Raw genomic sequence first — 22,095 nt, 5'->3', positions numbered from 1 at the left:
GACAGTTGACGGAGAAGAAACTGTCTGACAGACGAGCTGAGCGTTGGCGAGCAGCAACTGTCAGACGAACGAACTGACAGTTGACGAGCAGCAAATATCAGATTGACGAACTTAGCGAGAGCTGAAAACTTCCTAATCTCGACCTTCTTGGCTGGAGAATTTATTTATTGCCCCTACCTGGCGCGCCAACTGTTGGTGCACAAATTTCAACAAAGTAATTTGTAAGTTCTTTGATAAGGGAAAAACATTCTCATTGCGTGGAAGGTCGGGAGTTAGGTTGTTCTTGGCGATAAACATAGAGTTTATTAGTTTTATAGCTGCGTCTTGTGAAAGACTGCCTACGTACCCTTAGAAAGGGATCAAGCCATTCGTAGTTTATATTAAAACAAGTGGGAGCTAGGCCATATTTGCAGCTAGGCGATCTGTTGACGTGCTGGATAGCTTGGGAACGATTTGGACGAGCCGAGCTGTTAACTGAGAAGCTGGACGAGCTGAGCAGTCAGCAGAGAAGCTGGACGAGCTGAGCAGTCAGCAGAGAAGCTGGACGAGCTGAGCAGTCAGCAGAGAAGCTGGACGAGCTGAGCTGTTAACTGAGAAGTTGAGCTGAGCAGTCAGCAGAGAAGCTGGACGAGCTGAGCAGTCAGCAGGGAAGCTGGACGAGCTGAGCAGTCAGCAGAGAAGCTGGACGAGCTGAGCTGTTAACTGAGAAGCTGGACGAGCTGAGCAGTTAGCAGAGAAGCTGGACGAGCTGAGCTGTTAACTGAGAAGCTGGACGAGCTGAGCAGTCAGCAGGGAAGCTGGACGAGCTGAGCAGTCAGCAGAGAAGCTGGACGAGCTGAGCTGTTAACTGAGAAGCTTGACGAGCTGAGCAGTCAGCAGAGAAGCTGGACGAGCTGAGCAGTCAGCAGAGAAGCTGGACGAGCTGAGCAGTCAGCAGAGAAGCTGGACGAGCTGAGCTGTTAACTGAGAAGTTGAGCTGAGCAGTCAGCAGAGAAGCTGGACGAGCTGAGCAGTCAGCAGGGAAGCTGGACGAGCTGAGCAGTCAGCAGAGAAGCTTGACGAGCTGAGCTGTTAACTGAGAAGCTGGACGAGCTGAGCAGCCAGCAGAGAAGCTAGACGAGCCAAGCTGTTAACTGGGAAGTTGGACGAGCTAAGAGACGAGATGGACGATCAGGACAATAAGGCGAGCAGTTGGACGGTCGGCTGAGGAGCTGGATGTACTAGACGACGAGATGGATGATCTGGGCAGTTAGGCGAGCTTAGGAGCATGAAGACGAGCTGAAGAGCTTGAAGACGAGCTGAAGAGCTTGAAGATGAGCTGAAGAGCTAAAGAGCTTGATGACGAGCTGAAGAGCTTGAAGACGAGCTGAATTGCTTGCAGACGAGCTGAAGAGCTTGAAGACGAGCTGAAGAGCTTGATGACGAGCTGAAGAGCTTGAAGACGTTTTTAGTATGGATTTCTTCTCCTTTTTTTCCTCTCCTTTCTTCAATGTGATGCTTCTCTATTTATAGGAAAACTAAGTTGGTGAGAGAATCATGGACCAACTTTTATGGGCTTTTTTGGGCTTGATGTTGATTAAGTTATTCTTGATTTGGGCCGAGCTAAAATAAGGGGTGCAATCCAGCCCCCAACAATGTAGAATTGTTTTTTTTTTTCGTGTCGGCAATTTTAAAAACAGGCCTTTTTAATATGAAAAAGTTGTGTTTTTTGCGTAGCTTTAAAAACCTAAACGCAAAAATGGAGAAGACAATGGATTCAAAATGAAGGAGTTTCAAGAAAATATAGGATTGTTTATAACAAGCAATGCTAAACATGGTAGTTTGGAATCAAAGTTAATTGGTTGGTATGTGAAAACATGTTGCAATGAAGGGAGGAATTGTCTTGTTGAAATCCATAGTAATGGCAAAATGGCAATGCATGTCTATGTGATGTCTTGTTTTAAACTCTTTAAGAGATTTGTATAACAACACTACAAGAATATTGAGTTTTAATAGCATTATAAGATAGCGTTTATGTGTGTTTTGCTATTGTTGACTTATTCGTAATTTTTCTATAGCGTTTATAAATAGACAAACGCTATAATATATTGGGTTTGTGAAAATATTGTGCTTCCGCTTATTTTTTTAATTCTTTAGGTTTTTAACATCGTCTGTATTGTAATAGCATATACAATTTTTAAAACGTTATCATAGAGTTAACTAAAACGCATCTATTTTTCATGGCCGCCAATTTTTTGTTGTAAAACTTTTTGACTTATTTTATCTGTGAACTAAAAAAATTTCGGTGGCTGCTCCTTTAACTAGGTGAAAAAGAGAGAATCAACTGAGAGAGCGTATGAAAAATTGATTATCTTCTACTTGAGCGAAAATCAATTGAGTGAATCAATTTCTCGTTTGCCCATCCATTGAAAAAATTAGCTAATCAGTCGAGGGAAACTTCCGGTTCATCTACCACTTCCCCATCTTTTTCTTTCACCAAATCCTCAAACCCTAGTTCCAGATTTGCCTATTTAGGATCCACCATTTCAGATCCTGCATCGTCCGCAACTTCACTAGCCTCTTAACCTGCGCTTCAATTGACTGTTACAGCATCATCTCTGTTCGGAGCCTCTTCTTCCTCAAATCCACCTTCATCTCCCTTCGGAGCAGCGCCAACGAGTGCTTTCAAGTCTTCGATGTAAGTTTCTCCTTTCATTCCCTCTCGTCGTCTCTCTCTTTTCCTCTCCTCTTTCGATCTTCCTCTCACTCTCAGATCTGGTTGTTAATGAAGAAACAGTTCAGATGAGAGTTCTTAAGGTTGCTCCTTCTTCTCATATGGTTTATGCAGATTCAATTTTGGGCGCTATAGATGGCGGTGGTTGTTAGTCTCAGTTTTGGAGAATCATTTCAACTAGAGAATTGATTAGGTTTCTTCCTCATACTCAGTTCCTCAAGGTTTAATTTTTTCAGTTTTGTTATAAGCTATGTTGATTTATTGAATTGAGCTGATGTGATTTTTTCACTCAATAGATCCGTTCTACTCATGCCGACAAAGCTATGATTTTAAAGCAATTTGTGTTTGTGTTTTTGGATTTGAATATGGACTTTGTTTTCTCTATGAAATTGCCACTTCCTAGATTCTTTTCACACAAAGTTTGAGTTTTTACATTTCTTTATTGGTCTTGTTTTGTTGCTTAGCTCTTGGCAAAGGAGGAAGCTAATATTGTTGATGATTACGGAGAAGAAGTTTCAAAGATGGAGGTCCAAGAGGTCCAAGGGTGTGAAGTATTCACAAGTTAAAAACAAGAGTTGTATGAAATTTATTTTTTATTTTGTCCTTTTACTTTGTAATATAGGTCTTTTGTATATGGTTTTCATATAAATGTAATAAAATATGACATTTTTCTTTTTTAATTTGTCAAATAATCCAAAAAATCAAAATAGAAAACCTAGAGAACAATTACAAAAATGGTTACATATATAAAATGCTATGAATATAACAATTCGTAACAAAGTATAATTGCTATTGTAAAATATACAATTACATAAAAGAAAACGTTATATTTGACTAAGATACGATAGCAGTGCTAAAAAACGTTATCGAAAGTGGCATACCTATTATGACGGGCGCAGATATAGCGCTTGTCAAAACGCTATAGAATAGTTAGATAGCGTTATTCGGATGCTACGAAAAGCCATTTTTCTTGTAGTGCTATTGTAGAATGTCTTGCAAGTGCTATTGTGGATTGTCAATGTGGAGTAAAAACACAAATTCATTGGATTGACAAGGAGCATTGTGTAAATACATTAGTACGAGATGACATTATACGATTTTGGCCTTATTGTAGTGGTGTTCGATGTTGGAATAATGATTAATAGGGACATTTATTAGTGGTCATACATTTGAAAGTTAGAAGTGAAATTTTTGGATTTATTGATATATCATGGATTTTACCGTTTTTAGCCATGATATATGTGTCAGTTTTAATGTCTTTTTGTTATTTCTAAAGTCTTTTCTAGTCTTTTTCAAGTTTTATGCACATTTGAGACTAATTTGGAGATTATAGATCATTCTAGAGCAAAACCGAGAAGTTATGCTACGAGAGCAATCCGGAGACCAAAATTCGTGCAAGTGTCGATCGACACCACCCCTGGATTGTCTAGTTGTCTATGTGATTTCTTGTTTTAAACTCTTTAAAAGATTTTGTATAACAAGTGCTATTGTGGATTGTCAATGTGGAGTAAAAACACAAAGATTCATTGGATTGACAAGGAGCATTGTGTAAATACATAGCACGAGATGACATTATACGATTTTGGTCTTATTGTAGTGGTGTTCGATGTTGGAATAATGATTAATAGGGACATTTATGTGAGTCGTCATACATTTGAAAGTTACAAGTGAAATTTTTGGATTTATAAAAGACGAATAACTTCGAAAATATTTGCCAAAGATGTTTTAGCTAAATCAAAAAACAAAACGGGGGCTCAACTATAAACGATGCTGACAGATCAACTGATGTTGTTTTCTAACACTATGATAATTAAAACTTTTGGTTCTGATTTCTTAGGGAAGTATAGTCATGTATAGTTCCCATGAAAAGTTTTTTTTTTTCGGCCATGCCATGCGCATAGCTGCCGGATATCAACACAAAAAATGTCAAACACATGCAACCTTTGCGGCCCAGCTTTGGTGTATGCGGATGAGAACATTCCATTGAATAGCTACCCTTTTTAAATATGATTTTTCTATAATAGTTAAATGTAATCACAGTTGTATTTTGCTCAACTTGAACGTAACCTTGAATTTTAATAGCGAAAACATGAAACCAAAACAAAAATAGATCATGAAAGTACTAAGGATTGCTAAAATGCTTTAGTGGTTCAAAACAAGCAATGTTGATCTGCATTCACAATAATTTGAACTGTAATGCCCAGACCACCACCGTCTGTAGATCCTACGCTCTTTCTCGGTCTATGATCCTACATTTGTCCGAATATCGATGCGTTACTCCGTAAGGTTCGAAAGACTTGTTTACCAATCTAACAAACCACCACTAGATTTTTTCACATGTTTTGTTCTCACTCACACATACTCGAAAATCACTTTCCAGTAGGTCATCCATCTTTCAATCGCTCCAGCTCAACTACGCTTAACTCAAGAGTTCTGTTAGGATGATTTAATTTACGAAAAAGACAACTACATTTTGGTGACATATGTAGCCAAAATCATTTATCATAAAATTGCATGCACCATCAAAATGTTACAATGACCTCCCACTCACATAACACAATGTCCTCGTTGCGAACCATATCGTTATTCTGACGGGGTAAGCTCACATGATTTCACATGGAAAAATGAGAGAGGAAATAGGTTATTTTTTTTGGGAATTAGAGGAAGAAGAATGATTGACGAATTCAAAAATTGATTTTGATTCAAAAGAATGAAAGAATAGGAAAAACGGATTAAGATGGGTAAAGCCAGATCCTCAAATCATATATTTCATATATTGTGTTTAATCATTTCCAAATTTATTGTCAAACAACCACATTGTCGATTTTTTTTGAACTATTGATTTATTTTTAGAAAATTTAGGTAAGTATTGTTGTTTATAAATTTTAAATTAATAATTTATTTTAAAACAATTAAATTTCAAATATATACTTTATATTCGTAGTTAACTTAAAAATAAATATAGTGTATGTAAATATATATATTTTAAAAAATCTTGACTAAATGAAAAAATGAAAACATATTATTTTTTGTTTATATATTTTGAATTCGATATAAATATAAAATCACATCTTTTCTAAAATATTGAATAAAAATCTGAAAAGTTTAATTGTAATTGTTGATTATAATTTGTAAAAGTCAAATAAACAAATTATTTTATTTTCGTTTTGTGTAATTTTTAGTTACTAAAGAATAAATGTCATTTAAAATATATTTATATTGGAAATGTAATTCTATACAAATGCACACACAAATGGATGCGAAACAACTTGCGTACTTTTGTGTCAGATGAAGGAATACATTTACTAAACGGGAAAAATGTCATTTAAATAATAAGTTTACCATTTTAGTTGGTTTAAAGCATGAACTCTAGATCTGGTGATTTAAATCCTCAATTTTATGTGGACCTAATGATTTAAATCCTCAATTTATGTTGGTTTTCACTTTAATCACGAATTCTCATTGACTTAGCGAATTGAGGTACATCGTTAACTGACTAAACGGAGTAATCAGACGATGTCATCACATAGTTTTTGAAGAAGAAGATGAAAACTCAGTTGGTGTAATAGAAAAATTATGCGATGGTTTCGACGTGCCAGTTATACGATGACATCGTCTTATTGATCCGTTTAGCCATTTAGCAATGTACCTCAATTGGCTTTGTCAACGAGAATTCATGATTAAAAAAAAAATTAACAGAAAACTAAGGATTTAAATCACCAGGTCTAGAGTTCATGCTTTAAACTAACGAAAATAGTAAAGTGATGATTTAATGACATTTTTCTCTTTACTAAACCAGAGAAAGTAGTTTAAACTACCAAATTCAGATTTATTACAAAGTCAACCAAGCTCCCTACCAGATCTCATCACTTCCACATAAGCCAATAGCTTAGTATGTGTTAATTTTACTTAGTTCACTAACAACTAGTGAATCGGGAAAGTCTAAGCAACTTTCACACTTAAAATAGCTTGTAGATGGGTTTCATATCACTAGGATTGTACAACCCAAAATTCTGTTCAGTCCCTGCCGGCTTTTGATTTTCGTTGAACGTTGCGAATAGAAACCCATCCATTCCATTGTTGGGTCGCTTAGGCGTTCCTTTTCCGCTTAGTACATGCTTCACAAAATTTCTATGGTAGGTACCCGCGATATCCGGTGTGGTTAAGTTCCCATTTCCGGCAGATGGCCATCCCGTCTCGGACACTACCAAAGGTAAATCTTTCACGCCTTCCTTCTCCATGGCCCACACAAATGCGTCAAAGATTGCATCAAACATGTTTGAATAGCCCAATGGTCCATCTTGGACCACGACGACCTCAGTGTTGAAGGTAGCATAGTCGAGAGGGATGTTCGTTGGGTCAGACGCGTAAGGGAAGTAAGGGTAAATATTGACGAGAATAGGCGTACTTGTTTGAGACAATAGTTTAAGCACGGGGACAAGTTGTTCTCGCGCTTGGGACGTGAACTTTCCAGCGGAAGGTGGGTATGATTGCTTAAGATTTGACATAGCCACCACGGTGCTTACCGCGATCGGAAGATTCCTCGACTTGACGAGGTTGGTGAGAGACTGCATGACCGGAAGCACTTGAGGACCGATTGGTCCGGGGATGACTTCATTACCAACAGTAATGAACGAAATGTTGACGTCGGCTAAGTAAGGCTCGATGTTGGTTGCAACCCAGTCCTTAGCAGCTTCTTCGCTAGCTGCAAGAGCAGCCAAGTCCTGGTCCCTCACGCCAACCGTGACTTCAATATTGTTGTGGCCGCGTAAGGCGTTAAGAACCTCTGTGTTCGGGTCGAAGATTCGGATTTTTGTAATGCCTATGGACTTGTAAAGGTTGAGTACATTGGACGGTGCTGGGAGGTTATCTCCAAGGAGGCCATAGTTCAAGCCAATGCTATTTGCTGTGGTTACGATGCCACTAGTGTTGTAGTTGAAAATCAGCATAATGCACGAGAGGAAGAACAGCTTCTTAGAGGAATATACCATTATAAAACTTTTGTCTGCAAAATGTAGAGATAGCAAAAGATCGTACTTGCCTGTAGAAGAGGAAGGAACAAAATTTTGTTTCTTTATTTGTTTTGTTACGTTGAAAAATATAGATTGCACATGTGTGCATATTTATAGCCTACATATCTGAGATTTATTTCCAGTCTTATTGTATCAATATAATAGTAAATTTCTTTTATTTTGGTTCTATGTTAATCTTAGCCGTCGATCGATTTAATTACAAATTTGGTGTTTTCTTTTTTTACTAGTTATATTTTATCTATTCTTTAAATTTTGTTTAACTGAATCTTACTATTTCGTAAGAAACTGAAATTCAATCCAATTGAATTATGTTGTCTAGAAGAAACTTATCAAAAGTACATGAATTTGAGTAAACTGAATATACGTAATTAATAAATCCATGTATTTTTGATATTTTTGTATAAGTAACAAACTAAACTTAAAGATACATGAATTTGACTACCAATGTACATTAATCATTAAACTGATTAATTAATTTCCACAAGGTGAATGAATCTTCTTTTTCGACCTATAACAAATTGGAAACTCATAACAAAAAAGCAAAGTATCTACTCATGGTCATGCTCCATATATTACCAAGAAAACTCGAAAATGAACTTTTACGAAATCGTGATTTGAGATTTTGAATAGATAAGATTCAGATCTTCTTCAAATATGATTTTGTGTGTTTTAATGCTGAAATCGAGTTCAGTTTTTTAATAACTTGTTCATCTAACAAATAATCTTGTTGGTTGATATCATAAAACCTAATTATACATTCAACAAAACCAATTAATTGTGCATTCAACGAAGATCCACTTGCAAGTTGCAACTATTGATAGGGTTATGTGGGTAATCCAGTGTAAGCATAGGAAAAAAATACTTCATGTCATTAAACTTAGCTTTAAAAGTCAAAATAAAAACATTAAGTCAACTTAATAGTTATCACATCTTAACTCGTGACATGTTACCAATCAAACCTATAATTTTTTAAAAAATAAAACGTTCTATAGACGATAATAAAACGTGTAGTTCATTTTACACTTTTGTGTTGTGTAAAAAAATAATATAAAATTTTCTTTTGTGTAATTTTAAATTGAACACTTTTATCTTCTCAGTAGTAAGAAAGTTTTAACCCAAATTATAAAAAGCAAAGAAGAACATATAATTTTCGAGAAAATAACATGATTCAAGGTTTGTAGGATCCAGTGAAGCAATGCACTATGAAGCATATTCAAGATTTTTCCAAACAAGAACAAATATTTCAGTGTTGAATACGCTATCACCAATTAATAAAAAGTTAAATATCTCAAAAAGGAGGTTGATGACCGACAATTAGGTTTTTATTAATTAGATATCTTAAAGTCAATTAAATGTTTATTTGGATAGTCAACTACTCCCTTTGTTTCCAAATACTCTCTCCGTTTCATAATATAAGGCGTTTTGGATAATGTTTGTTGTTTCACAATATAAGTCGTTTTCGAGTTTCAATGCATATTATATACTCCCTCCGTTTCGTTTTACGTGTCGTTTTAGAGTTAAAATTTTGTTTCATAATAATTGTCGTTTTAGGTTTTTGATACAAATTTTTTGTAAATATTCCAGTTTTATCCCTACTGTTTTAATGTTTCGGCCAATGAATTTTTTTATAAAATATATTAATAAAGTGTAAAACAGAAAATTTAATGCTTTTCTTAATTTATGTGAGAAAACCTTAAACGACAACAAAAACGAAACGGAGGGAGTATTACTTTAATATTTTATGATTATTTATATTATGCAGTCTCTTTTATGATTGGTTAAAACTTTTAAAAAATAGATCTTCTTAATCGACGTGCTTTTACTTAAAACGACTTATATTATGAAACGGAGGGAGTAATAGATTTTTTTCGATTTTCTATGCAATATTTATTAGTTATTATTGATGAATTGTAAACTTCAAGAAAAATAATTGAATATCATTGGTTTAGGATTATAGAAAATTGTAAATCACTAAAAATTATACATTTATTATCAACTTTTAATTGGTTTTCTTAATACGTGAGAAAACTCTAAAAAATCAATGATTTAGAAATAGAGGGAGTATTATTTTAGATAATTAATATAGACTAAAATTTCGAATAGTGACAGCGGATTGGATGGTGGAGAATAAGCAGTTTAAGTGGTGCGATGAAAAATTTCAGAATTTTTGGAACAATAAAAAAATTAAAATTAAATAGTTTCACACAAATGAGAGTAACCTTTTTAGTAATCTTTAAACAAGTATGTAACATGTAAACTCATTCTTTAAATGATTATTCATTCAAACAAATAGTTTTCCATAACAATATAAAATTGAAAAATATAATAACAATAAAAAGGAAAAAAAATCATTCACATTTTAAGAAAAATAATGGTCCACAGTCCACACTTTTCACAAATATTTTGACCATTTTTTTAGTTTATTGCATTAATATAAAAGTATCTAATGGTAATTTGCCATTATTTTACTTTGACCATTTGTTTTTAATTTATTGTCATTATTATTATATAATATATTTTGGGGCAGAAGAAAGAGATCATGCATGTTTATTTCATGGTAAATCCCTTAATGATTTAGCTATAAACCTTTTCCTGAAACTGTTTTCATAAGTTTTCCAACGGATTTTCGTGGGCAAACTGTCTATTCGAGATTCGTTTTTAACGAATTCTGGCGCGAAACCGTCTACTCAATTATTCCTTGTTTTGTTGCAGTTTTCTTGAAATGGTATAATCAGTATTGTTTTTTGTATTTTAAATCCTTTGTGTTTACAGCATATTCAATTTTAGAAGCATCATTTTCTTAGAATCTAGATGAAAATTGTTTTAATAACCCCAATTTGTTTTCACAACTTTTCTAGTTTCTTGTATTTCAACAAATTTTGGCCATCAAATTATATATATATATATATATATATATATAATTTATTTAGATTAAATTTTTGCAACAACTTTTCGCACCCAAACCACCAATATATTATTACAGTGTTTTTAGATTTGGCATGTATTTCTTTTAAATGTTTTGATGGATTATTTCTCAAGCATGCATATAATTTAGAGGAGAAATATCTTTGGCTGTCAATCCTTTACCAATTTAGCTTATCAAACAAATGATGATAAGAATTTTCTATTTTACCAATTTCATTAAATTGACAAAAGCTTTTTTTTCTTGAGTAAAGTTGACTGAGAAATATTTGATGAAGGGATTAAATGCTCGATTTCCCATGGTGAAACCTTATCAGATCTTTAATTATTTTATGATAAGGTTTCACCATGGAATATCAAACATTTAAAGATTTCATAAATTATTAAATGCGTCAAAGATTGCATCAAACATGTTTGAATAGCCCAATGGTCCATCTTGGACCACGACCACGACGGCCTCAGTGTTGAAGGTAGCATAGTCGAGAGGGATGTTCGTTGGGTCAGACGCGTAAGGGTAAATATTGACAAGAATAGGCGTACTTGTTTGAGACAATAGTTTAAGCACGGGGACAAGTTGTTCTCGCGCTTGGGACGTGAACTTTCCAGCGGAAGGTGGGTATGATTGCTTAAGATTTGACATAGCCACCACGGTGCTTACCGCGATCGGAAGATTCCTCGACTTGACGAGGTTGGTGAGAGACTGCATGACCGGAAGCACTTGAGGACCGATTGGTCCGGGGATGACTTCATTACCAACAGTAATGAACGAAATGTTGACGTCGGCTAAGTAAGGCTCGATGTTGGTTGCAACCCAGTCCTTAGCAGCTTCTTCGCTAGCTGCAAGAGCAGCCAAGTCCTGGTCCCTCACGCCAACAGTGACTTCAATATTGTTGTGGCCGCGTAAGGCGTTAAGAACCTCTATGTTCGGGAGATTCGGATTTTTGTAATGCCATGGACTTGTAAAGGTTGAGAACATTGGACGGTGCTGGGAGGTTATCTCCGAGGAGGCCATAGTTCAAGCCAATGCTATTTGCTGCGGCTACGAAGCCACTAGTGTTGTAGTTGAAAATCAGCATAATGCATGAGAGGAAGAACAAGAGCAACTTCTTAGAGGAATAGACCATTATAAAACTATTGTCTGCAAAATGTAGAGATAGCAAAAGATCGTGCTTGCCTGCAGAAGAGGAAGGAACAAAATTTTGTTTCTTTATTTGTTTTGTTACGTTGCACATGTGTGTATAGGTAACAAACTAAACTTAAATTAAAGATCCATGAATTTGACTACCAATATACATAAATCATTAAACTGATTAATAAATCTTACCACAAGGTGAATGAATCTTCTTTTTGGTCCTATAGCAAATTGGAAACTCATAACAAAGAAGCAAAGTATCTACTCGTGGTCATGCTACATATATTACCAAGAAATCTCGAAAATGAACTCTTACGAAATCGTTATTTGAGATTTTGAATAGATAAGTTTCAAATATTCGTCGAATATGATTTTTGTATTTTAATGCTGAAATCGAGTTCATGTTTTTAAAAAGATATAGTTATATGTTTTTGTAAAAGTCATATATCTTATCATAGGCCAACATTTGTTTTCTTAGCACCTATGCGGTCTCGATTAAGGGAGATGTGTACGAGCCTAAACCTAGACATGTAACTTTGAAATTTTAAAAAAAAAGATTAACTGTTAATTAAGATACTTTATCTTGATTAATAAACCAAATAACCTAAATTATAGTATCAATTTACAGTCGATTATGAAGTACCGACAAACAAAAAACTGACAAACAGAGTAGCTTAGAAAGTAATATGTCGAATAACGCGTTCATCTAACAAATAATCTTGTTGGTTGATATCATAAAACCTAATTATACATTCAACAAAACCAATTAATTGTGCATTCAACGAAGATCCACTTGCAAGTTGCAACTATTGATAGGGTTATGTGGGTAATCCAGTGTAAGCATAGGAAAAAAATACTTCATGTCATTAAACTTAGCTTTAAAAGTCAAAATAAAAACATTAAGTCAACTTAATAGTTATCACATCTTAACTCGTGACATGTTACCAATCAAACCTATAATTTTTTAAAAAAATAAAACGTTCTATAGACGATAATAAAACGTGTAGTTCATTTTACACTTTTGTGCTGTGTAAAAAAATAAAATAAAATTTTCTTTTGTGTAATTCTAAATTGAACACTTTTATCTTCTCATGAGTAAGAAAGTTTTAACCCAAATTATAAAAAGCAAAGAAGAACATATAATTTTCGAGAAAATAACATGATTCAAGGTTTGTAGGATCTAGTGAAGCAATGCACTATGAAGCATATTCAAGATTTTTCCAAACAAGAACAAATATTTCAGTGTTGAATACGCTATCACCAATTAATAAAAAGTTAATTATCTCAAAAAGGAGGTTGATGACCGACAATTAGCTTTTTATTAATTGGATATCTTAAAGTCAGTTAAGTGTTTATTTGGATAGTGTAAAGATTAAAATAGAACGGCTTGTCTTTATTAGATAAATAAGACAATATATATATACAAGCGTGAGAACCTTAGGTTATGAGACACATAAGGAAAGCTAATAAGTATGATATATTTACAAATCCACCCCATAATACTTCCTCTCAAGTTGGCGTATGAAGGTCGCAAATGATCATCTTGATACGAAGAAACTCGAACGCTTGTGATCCAAAAGCTTTAGTGAATATGTCTGCGAGTTGGTGATCGGAGGGTATGTATGCAGTTTTGAGAAACCCATTTTGAATCTCGTCTCGTATGTAATGACAATCACGCTCAATGTATTTGGTCCTCTCGTAAAATACCGGATTAGCAGCGATGTGCAAAGCTGCCTTTTTATCACAATACAACGTGATAGGTTCTGCCGACGTGACGCCAAAGTCAGACAGAAGATTATAAATCCACCTGAGCTATGATGTGGTAAAAGACATAGCTCTATACTCCGCTTCCATGGACGATTTAGAGACAATCCCCTGTTTCTTGGTCTTCCAAACAATAGGTGAACCCCCTAGCAAGACTGCAAAACCCGTGAGAGAACGACGAGACATTGGACAAATAGACCAATCAGAATCACAATACCTTGAGATGGTTAAATCATTATCAGCTGTGAGTAAAATCCCTTGTTTCGGGCTGTTCTTGAGGTAACGAACGACCCGCAATGCTACCCACCAATGTTTGAGCCGAGGTTGATGCAAAAATTGAGCTAGAACATGTACAACGTACGTGAGCTCCGGTCTGCAAACATTCGAAGACTTCATGTTTTTCAAGTAATAAATATATCCATACTACTCTCGAATAATCATCTACGATAGTTAGATAATATATTGCCCCCGATGTAGATGGAGTATGATAAGCTTTCCTAATATCATAATGAATTAAATCAAAAACACCATTCGCTTTATTATAACTTTCAGAAAAGAATCCCAAGTTTGTTTAGCTCGATAACAAATTTCACAGCCTTCGCCTGTTTCAACAGATTTCCCAACAACAGCCTTGGAAGATCTTGCCACTTCAATTCCCAAAAAATATTTGAGAGACCCCAAATTTTTCATATGAATACATTGATTCAAATACTCCTTGAATCAAAATTTTCTTCTTCATCATTCCCGCCAATGAGCAAGTCGTTAACATAGACTACACGTAGAAACACATTTTTCCACGAATCAAAGCAAACAAAGAATAGTCCTCGTAAGACTAAGCAAACCCATACTCGAGAAGAGCATTTCTGAGCTTCGAGAATCAACACCTCGGTGCTTGTATCAAACCATATAAAGATGGAAGTTTGTTAGGACCCGAAACTTTGAACCCCGGTGGAAGTTTCATGTATACTTCTTCTACTAAATCTCCATGAAGGAAAGAGTTGTGAACATCCATCTGATTTACAATCCAATTTTTCATAGTCGCTACCTTGAGAAATATATGAACCGTCGTTAATTTCACTAGTAGAGCAAATGTTTTGTTATAATCTTTTCCCTCCTTTTGTCAATTATTCATGACCACCAAACGAGCTTTATGGCGCTCAATCGTACCACCCGAGTTATACTTTATCTTGAAAACAAACGACATCCAATGGCAGTTTTCCCTGGTGGCAAATCTTCAATATCCCATGTGTGTTGTTCTTCTAATGCATCAACCTAAAAGGACACTGCATCTCGCCACACTTGAAGTTTCATTGCTTCATTATACGATTCTAGTTCACTTTCTGCAGTAATGGCAGCAAGAAAGGCTGCATGTTTAACAGAAAAATGTTCATTTGTTACATAATTAGCAATTGGATATGTGACAATACCTGAGTTTGAAGACGTGACTGGTTCGGAAGAGGGCGACGGATCTAGTTCCCTTTTCTGCGGTGGATGCGATACCACACAGTTCTGTAACCATAATGACATAATCTTCTTTCTATGGCCACGTCCAAGCTGTTCTAGGACGGTTGTTTAATTTGGTCTTGGGTCGAAGATGGAGAAATCTCATCACTTTCTACTAGTGTGTCCCTTACTTCTATTATTTCATGAGATTGCTGCTCTCCTTGTTCCACAGAGCGAGACAGAGTGACTACAATATTATCGTCTAAACTCCCTCGCACGTCCATCATCTCTTGTAATTCCAGAAAATCATGATCATAAAATAAACCCAAATCACGAGAAGAATCAACTACGTCTCGCATTTCGACATGTGGTGTTGCAAACGGGAACATCTTCTAATGAAATTGAACATCTCTTGTGACAAAGAAATCACTTTTCTCCAAATCATACATCATCCAACCTTTTTTCCATACGGGTATCCATAATAATACATTTTCGACTTCGTTATCCAAATTTATCTTTATTCCGAGAAATCTTGCGAGCATATCCCAAGCATCAAAAAACTTTCATTCTATCAAACAAAGGCTGCTTCCCATACAACAATTCATATGGAGTATTACCTTGTAACAATGGTGTAGGTATTCGGTTTATAAGGTAGCATGCTGCTAGAACGTATTCTCCCCAAAATCTTACTGGCAACGACGCTTGAAACATCAAAGACCGAGCTACATTAAGAATGTGTCTATGCTTGCGGTCCACACATCCGTTCTGTTGCGAAGTGTACACATAGGAGGTCTGATACAGTACCCTCTTCTTCAAAATATCTTCTCATACATGTGAATTCAGTACCATTATTAGAACGGACCGATCATTCTTTCTTATCAAACTGACGTGTAACCATGGCACAAAATTTCTGCAAACATTCGAAGACTTCATGTTTTTCAAGTAATAAATATATCCATACTACTCTCGAATAATCATCTACGATAGTTAGATAATATATTGCTCCCGATGTAGATGGAGTACGATAAGCTTTCCAAATATCACAATGAATTAAATCAAAAACACCATTCGCTTTATTATAACTTTCAGAAAAGAATCCCAAGTTTGTTTAGCTCGATAACAAATTTCACAGCCTTCGCCTGTTTCAACAGATTTCCCAACATAAAAAATACTAGATAAATAAGATAAAACTCGACCCGAGGGTACCCCAAACGTTTGTGCCACAAATCACTCAGTTCAATCCTACCCGTCGCTTTATTTGCTTGACCTCCAAAAGTACCCATGAACTTGTAGACCCCATCGCACTCTTAACCACCAATCATCATATTCGAGGTATGATCCTGCAAGACACACACATCCTCAGTAAATGTAAGTCTCCTTTTAGTTGTTTTCAATAGTTTTGCCACAGAAATTAAAGAACACGTCAAATCTGGAGAATATAAGACATCATTTAGCCATATTTCTCCACCCAAACACATTCGTCCCTGTTTCTCCGCCAAGGCACAATCTCCATCAGGTAATCGAACAGAACATGGTTCTACAGACGTGACATCACTAAAAGAATCAATAATCAAAGTCATGTGATGCGACGCACCCGAATCTATTATCATTTTTGTCTTACCAGAAAGTTTTGCTTCGGATTTCGCTGTTTTCTGACTAGTCAGAAGCTCAATCAAAGCTGTCTTTTGATCATCACTCAATAGAGGCAGAGAGAGTCGATCATATCCTTCATCACGACGTGTTGTTGAAGCTGAATTCGCGACAGGTTGTGCCAACACGGAAAGCGCAGATCCGAGCGCATCCGGAAGAGTTTGAGCAACATTAGCGCGAGCAAGTGAACTTTTCCCCTTGCCATAACCACCAACAGCTCCTCCACCTATGCCAAAACGTCCTCTACCACCTCTGTTTCTATCCCTCACTTCTCCAAAATTTCTTCTTCTTTCACGCCACCAATCCGGGTAACCTTTAATCTGGAAACAATCAGAAATCTCATGACCATACTTCCCACAATAAGTATACGTGGTATCTTTCTCTCTATATTGAAACGTCCCTGGCTTGCTCCCTTGATGTTGTTGTTGACGCCTAACTTAGTGATGTTAACTTGGGCATGGAACCCCATTTAATAAATGAGTATGTATAAGAAAAATAAACTCATTTAAACCCATTTAAGGGAAAATATTAAATGGAGTTAAATGGGTTACCCCAATTAAACCTATTTATTAAATGGGATATCTCACAAATAAATAGGTACCCATTTAAACCTATTTATATTAGTTATTTTTATTAAAAAATGTTAATCCCTTAATAACTAAAATAAAAGAGCAATATATTAAATACATTAAAACTAAATTATTTTACTTAAATTCAAATTTTGACTTAAATTTTTTTTTTTAAATATGTAAAACTGCGTTTTTCTGTCATGCCTAAATCTTAAAACCGTATTTTCCCGTAAAAATCGAAAAAATAAGTTTTATCACCAAAAAATAGCGTTTTTCCGCCAAAACCGTAAATTAGTTGCCGCCGGAAACTTCACATGTCGTTCCTCATTTCACCACCATTAAATAGTTGGAATTTAAGCAACTCTAAATGGTGGTGAAATGAGGAACGACATGTGAAGTTTCCGGCAAGACCGTGGCAGTAAGGGAGGAGCATCATCTCTGAAGCTTAGTCGAGTTACAGATTCGCGGGCGACGGATAAACTTGAGTCAAACAGAGAGCAAAATCTGACTTTTGAAGCGGATATGATCTGGTTGTTCAGATGGAAGATGATGAAACGTCATGGAAGTTGGCTTCTCGGAGGAACAGGGAAGAGACGCAAGAGACGCGGCGGTGAACTCCGGTGAGAGATGGGAAATCAAAACGTGGTATAAGAATGAGATGGGAGCATAAATTCATCGATTTTATGTGTTTGATTTACGCCTTATTGGTTGATTTGATTTTAGAATGGGTGATGAAGCAGATTCTCTCTCTCAATTTGATATATCGAAGGAGGTACATATTTCAATTAGGGAATCTTGATTTCGATATGTAAATGGAGGATTTGATTTAAATTGTCAGGAACAAATTAGCTAGTTTCAGAAGTGATTAGATTCATACTTTTCAATCAAACTCTGAAGATAAGGGATTCAAAGAGAAAGAAGAAAAAAACCAGAAGAGGGACAAAGACGAAGAGAAGAAATCGGGTGTAGAAGAAAGTTAGGTTAAGTGGATTAACCCGGGTCGGGTTAAATTAGTAGTAATTGGATTGAAATTGGTTTAGTCTCAGTTTAATATTGTTTTTAATTGGTTAAGATTTGCTTGGTAAACAATAAACCGAACAAAACCAATATCTATGGGTAATTAGGTGAAAACTATGGATTCTTGGAGTTATAGGTTTTGAACTTTAGATTCATGGAGATATAGATTGAGAAATATATTTTTAGGGACATCTAGCACGAAGTCATAGATTGGTGTGGATCTGGTATGATGTGTTACTTCTCGTGGGGAAATCTATATATATATTTTTGGATCACAATTAGCAAATAAATCCTGAAGTTGAATTATTTACAATGACATGCCACTAGTATTAATTATTTAGATTTGTTTTATTTAAGTAAAGATTTTTAATTGAAATTCATTTCTCATATATTTAGCAAAAGTCTCTACAAAATCTTTCCTTATCTATTTAAGTAAAGATTCTGAAATCAAATATGTTCTCAACAATTTACCAAAAATCTCTACACAATCTTTTTAAAAATCTCGACTTAGTTAACTTCTGATTTTTATCTGCAAAAAAAAAATTAATTGTAACAGTTCTCAGAATTTGCAATAAATAATAAATCCAGATGACAAAAAAAAAAAAAAGTGATGTAAATATCGGAAATGTTGATACTACAATTTCTTCTATTTCTTTTTTTCATATAATGAAAATTATTTTTTAGGGATATTTAATATTTTCTTAAAACCTCTAAACAAAACAAAGGGTTTCAAAAGATAGAAAGTTATTATTGGTTTAAGAAATTGAGCTGTATTATTTAAAATGTTTTGATTTAATAAATGAGTATGTATAAGAAAAATAAACTCATTTAAACCCATTTAAGGGAAAATATTAAATGGAGTTAAATGGGTTACCCCAATTAAACCTATTTATTAAATGGGATATCTCACAAATAAATAGGTACCCATTTAAAAATATTTATATTAGTTATTTTTATTAAAAAATGTTAATCCCTTAATAACTAAAATAAAAGAGCAATATATTAAATACATTAAAACTAAATTATTTTACTTAAATTCAAATTTTGACTTAAATTTTTTTTTTTAAATATGTAAAACTGCGTGGATCTGGTATAAATTTTTTTAGATTCATGGAGATATAGATTGAGAAATATATTTTTATGGACATCTAGCACGAAGTCATAGATTAGTGTGGATCTGGTATGATGTAAATACTTCTTATGGGGAAATGGATCGTTTTAAAATGATATATTTAGAAATCTATCCCATAATAGATAGTCAACTTTCATTTAGATAATTAATCAACATATAAAATAAAATAAAAACAATCTACGTAAAATTGGAGAGTTAATTTCACTGCAAGAAATCAAACTGTTACCATTGAAAATTTATGATGGAAATGTTTTTCATCGTAGACTTACGTTCATTTTATAAGGTATTTACAACCATTATAAGATACAATGGTAAGTCGTCGTAAATTTGAGATGAAATATTTCAACGTAAATTCGTCGTAAGTTACTGTAGAATTAAAGACGAATATACTACTTCAATTTTCTTCATTGTAAAGTTGACAAAAATGGACGAAGAATATACGAGGTTTCATTTTTGATGGAAAATAACGACTATATAACGAAGAAAAATAAGTTGAGTAACACGGTGGATTTAAAGCTAATATGTTTTAAAATGATTCATAGGAGTTTGTAGTAATCGACGATGAACTTGATTAGTTAGATGACTATTAAGAAAAATAGGTTGAGTCAACACGGTTTATACTTTATATTGAAATGTATGTTATTTATATGGATATTAAGAATAAAATTCAAGTACGATTTAATTAGTCTTAGAACGGGGTCTTTTAGTAACACACAAGTAGTCATATCCATGGCTGAAGAAGAGAGTTTAACTATATCTTCAGAATTTTAAAAATCTAATGTAAGTGACCATGAATTTTTTTACAATATACATATAAGGGTTATATTCCGTATTATTTTTGATTTTGTAGGATTATTTGGAGGTGAATGGTAAAGTTGCAAAAATTAGTGAGTTGGAGATTTTTTTTGCACAAAACAAATTATAGGAAACATGAGAGTAACTTCTTTTTTTTTTTGGTAAATGAGAGTAACTTCTTTTTTTTTTTTTTTTTTTGGTAAATGAGAGTAACTTCTTTTTCATCTTTAAACAAGTATGTAACGTTTAAACTTATTCTTTAAATGATTATTCATTCAAAAAAATTGTTTTCCATAATAATATAAGGTAGAAAATATAATAACAATAAAAATATAGCTAAAAAAGGAACAAATTATTCACATTTTACAATTGTCCAGAGTCCACACTAATTTACACTGAGATTTATTTTACTTTGACCATTTTTTAATTTATTGCATTAATAGACGAGTATCTAATGGCAATAAAGATTCACATATACTAATTAATAGTAACCGAAAAAAGAAAAAAAAAAGAAAAAAAATTATAATATCATTCAATTCATGTAGTTTGTATAAAAACCAATAGATTTAGAGAGATTTCAGTTGAGTTCTTGATTTTTGGTTGAGAAATATTTTTTCGGGGACATCTAACACGGGGTCATAGATTAGTGTGGATCTGGTATGATGTAAATACTTCTTATGGGGAAATAGATCGTTTTAAAATGATATATTTAGAAATCTATCCCATAATAGATAGTCAACTTTCATTTAGATAATTAATCAACATATAAAATAAAATAAAAACAATCTACGTAAAATTGGAGAGTTAATTTCACTGCAAGAAATCAAACTGTTACTATTGAAAATTTATGATGGAAATGTTTTTCATCGTAGACTTACGTTCATTTTATAAGGTATTTACAACCATTATAAGATACAATGGTAATTCGTCGTAAATTTGAGATGAAATATTTCAACGTAAATTCGTCGTAAGTTACTGTAGAATTAAAGATGAATATACTACTTCAATTTTCTTCATTGTAAAGTTGACAAAAATTGCCGAAGAATATACGAGGTTTTATTTTTGATGGAAAATAACGGCTATATAACGAAGAAAAATAAGTTGAGTCAACACGGTTTATTTAAAGCTAATATGTTTTAAAATGATTCATAGGAGTTTGAAGAAATTGACGATGAACTTGATTAGTTAGATGACTATTAAGAAAAATAGGTTGAGTCAACACGGTTTATACTTTATATTGAAATGTATGTTATTTATATGGATATTAAGAATAAAATTCAAGTACGATTTAATTAGTCTTAGAACGGGGTCTTTTAGTAACACACAAGTAGTCATATCCATGGCTGAAGAAGAGAGTTTAACTATATCTTCAGAATTTTAAAAATCTAATGTAAGTGACCATGAATTTTTTTACAATATACATATAAGGGTTATATTCCGTATTATTTTTGATTTTGTAGGATTATTTGGAGGTGAATGGTAAAGTTGCAAAAATTAGTGAGTTGGAGATTTTTTTTGCACAAAACAAATTATAGGAAACATGAGAGTAACTTCTTTTTTTTTTTGGTAAATGAGAGTAACTTCTTTTTTTTTTTTTTTTTTTGGTAAATGAGAGTAACTTCTTTTTCATCTTTAAACAAGTATGTAACGTTTAAACTTATTCTTTAAATGATTATTCATTCAAAAAAATAGTTTTCCATAATAATATAAGGTAGAAAATATAATAACAATAAAAATATAGCTAAAAAAGGAACAAATTATTCACATTTTACAATTGTTCAGAGTCCACACTAATTTACACTGAGATTTATTTTACTTTGACCATTTTTTAATTTATTGCATTAATAGAAGAGTATCTAATGGCAATAAAGATTCACATATACTAATTAATAGTAACCGAAAAAAGAAAAAAAAAAGAAAAAAAA

The 22,095-nt window shown here is 33.7% G+C and overlaps 1 protein-coding gene, 1 long non-coding RNA gene and 1 pseudogene across 3 annotated transcripts; all 3 read right to left on the bottom strand.

Annotated features, from left to right (window-relative positions):
- Positions 1-6,421: 6,421 nt before the first annotated feature.
- Positions 6,422-7,870, bottom strand: LOC9329816 (probable glucan endo-1,3-beta-glucosidase BG4). Its single transcript, XM_021014225.1, has one exon. The coding sequence runs from the start codon at positions 7,702-7,704 to the stop codon at positions 6,673-6,675; it is 1,032 nt and encodes a 343-aa protein (XP_020869884.1). The 5' UTR covers positions 7,705-7,870; the 3' UTR covers positions 6,422-6,672.
- A 3,171-nt stretch (positions 7,871-11,041) lies between these two features.
- Positions 11,042-11,839, bottom strand: LOC110224402 (annotated as a pseudogene).
- A 2,238-nt stretch (positions 11,840-14,077) lies between these two features.
- LOC110224672 lies at positions 14,078-16,011 on the bottom strand. 2 transcript variants are annotated; one of them, XR_002329170.1, is made up of 2 exons: positions 14,992-16,011; positions 14,078-14,904 (listed from the first exon to the last, which is right to left on the bottom strand). It is a non-coding gene; the product is annotated as an uncharacterized LOC110224672 (long non-coding RNA). The 2 variants fall into 2 exon arrangements; XR_002329171.1 differs by having other exon boundaries at positions 14,078-14,836.
- Positions 16,012-22,095: the final 6,084 nt, after the last annotated feature.

The sequence above is a fragment of the Arabidopsis lyrata genome (genome assembly GCF_000004255.2).
Source record: "Arabidopsis lyrata subsp. lyrata unplaced genomic scaffold ARALYscaffold_1, whole genome shotgun sequence".
Taxonomy (NCBI): domain Eukaryota; kingdom Viridiplantae; phylum Streptophyta; class Magnoliopsida; order Brassicales; family Brassicaceae; genus Arabidopsis; species Arabidopsis lyrata.
This window is presented reverse-complemented; position numbering and strand designations above follow the sequence as displayed.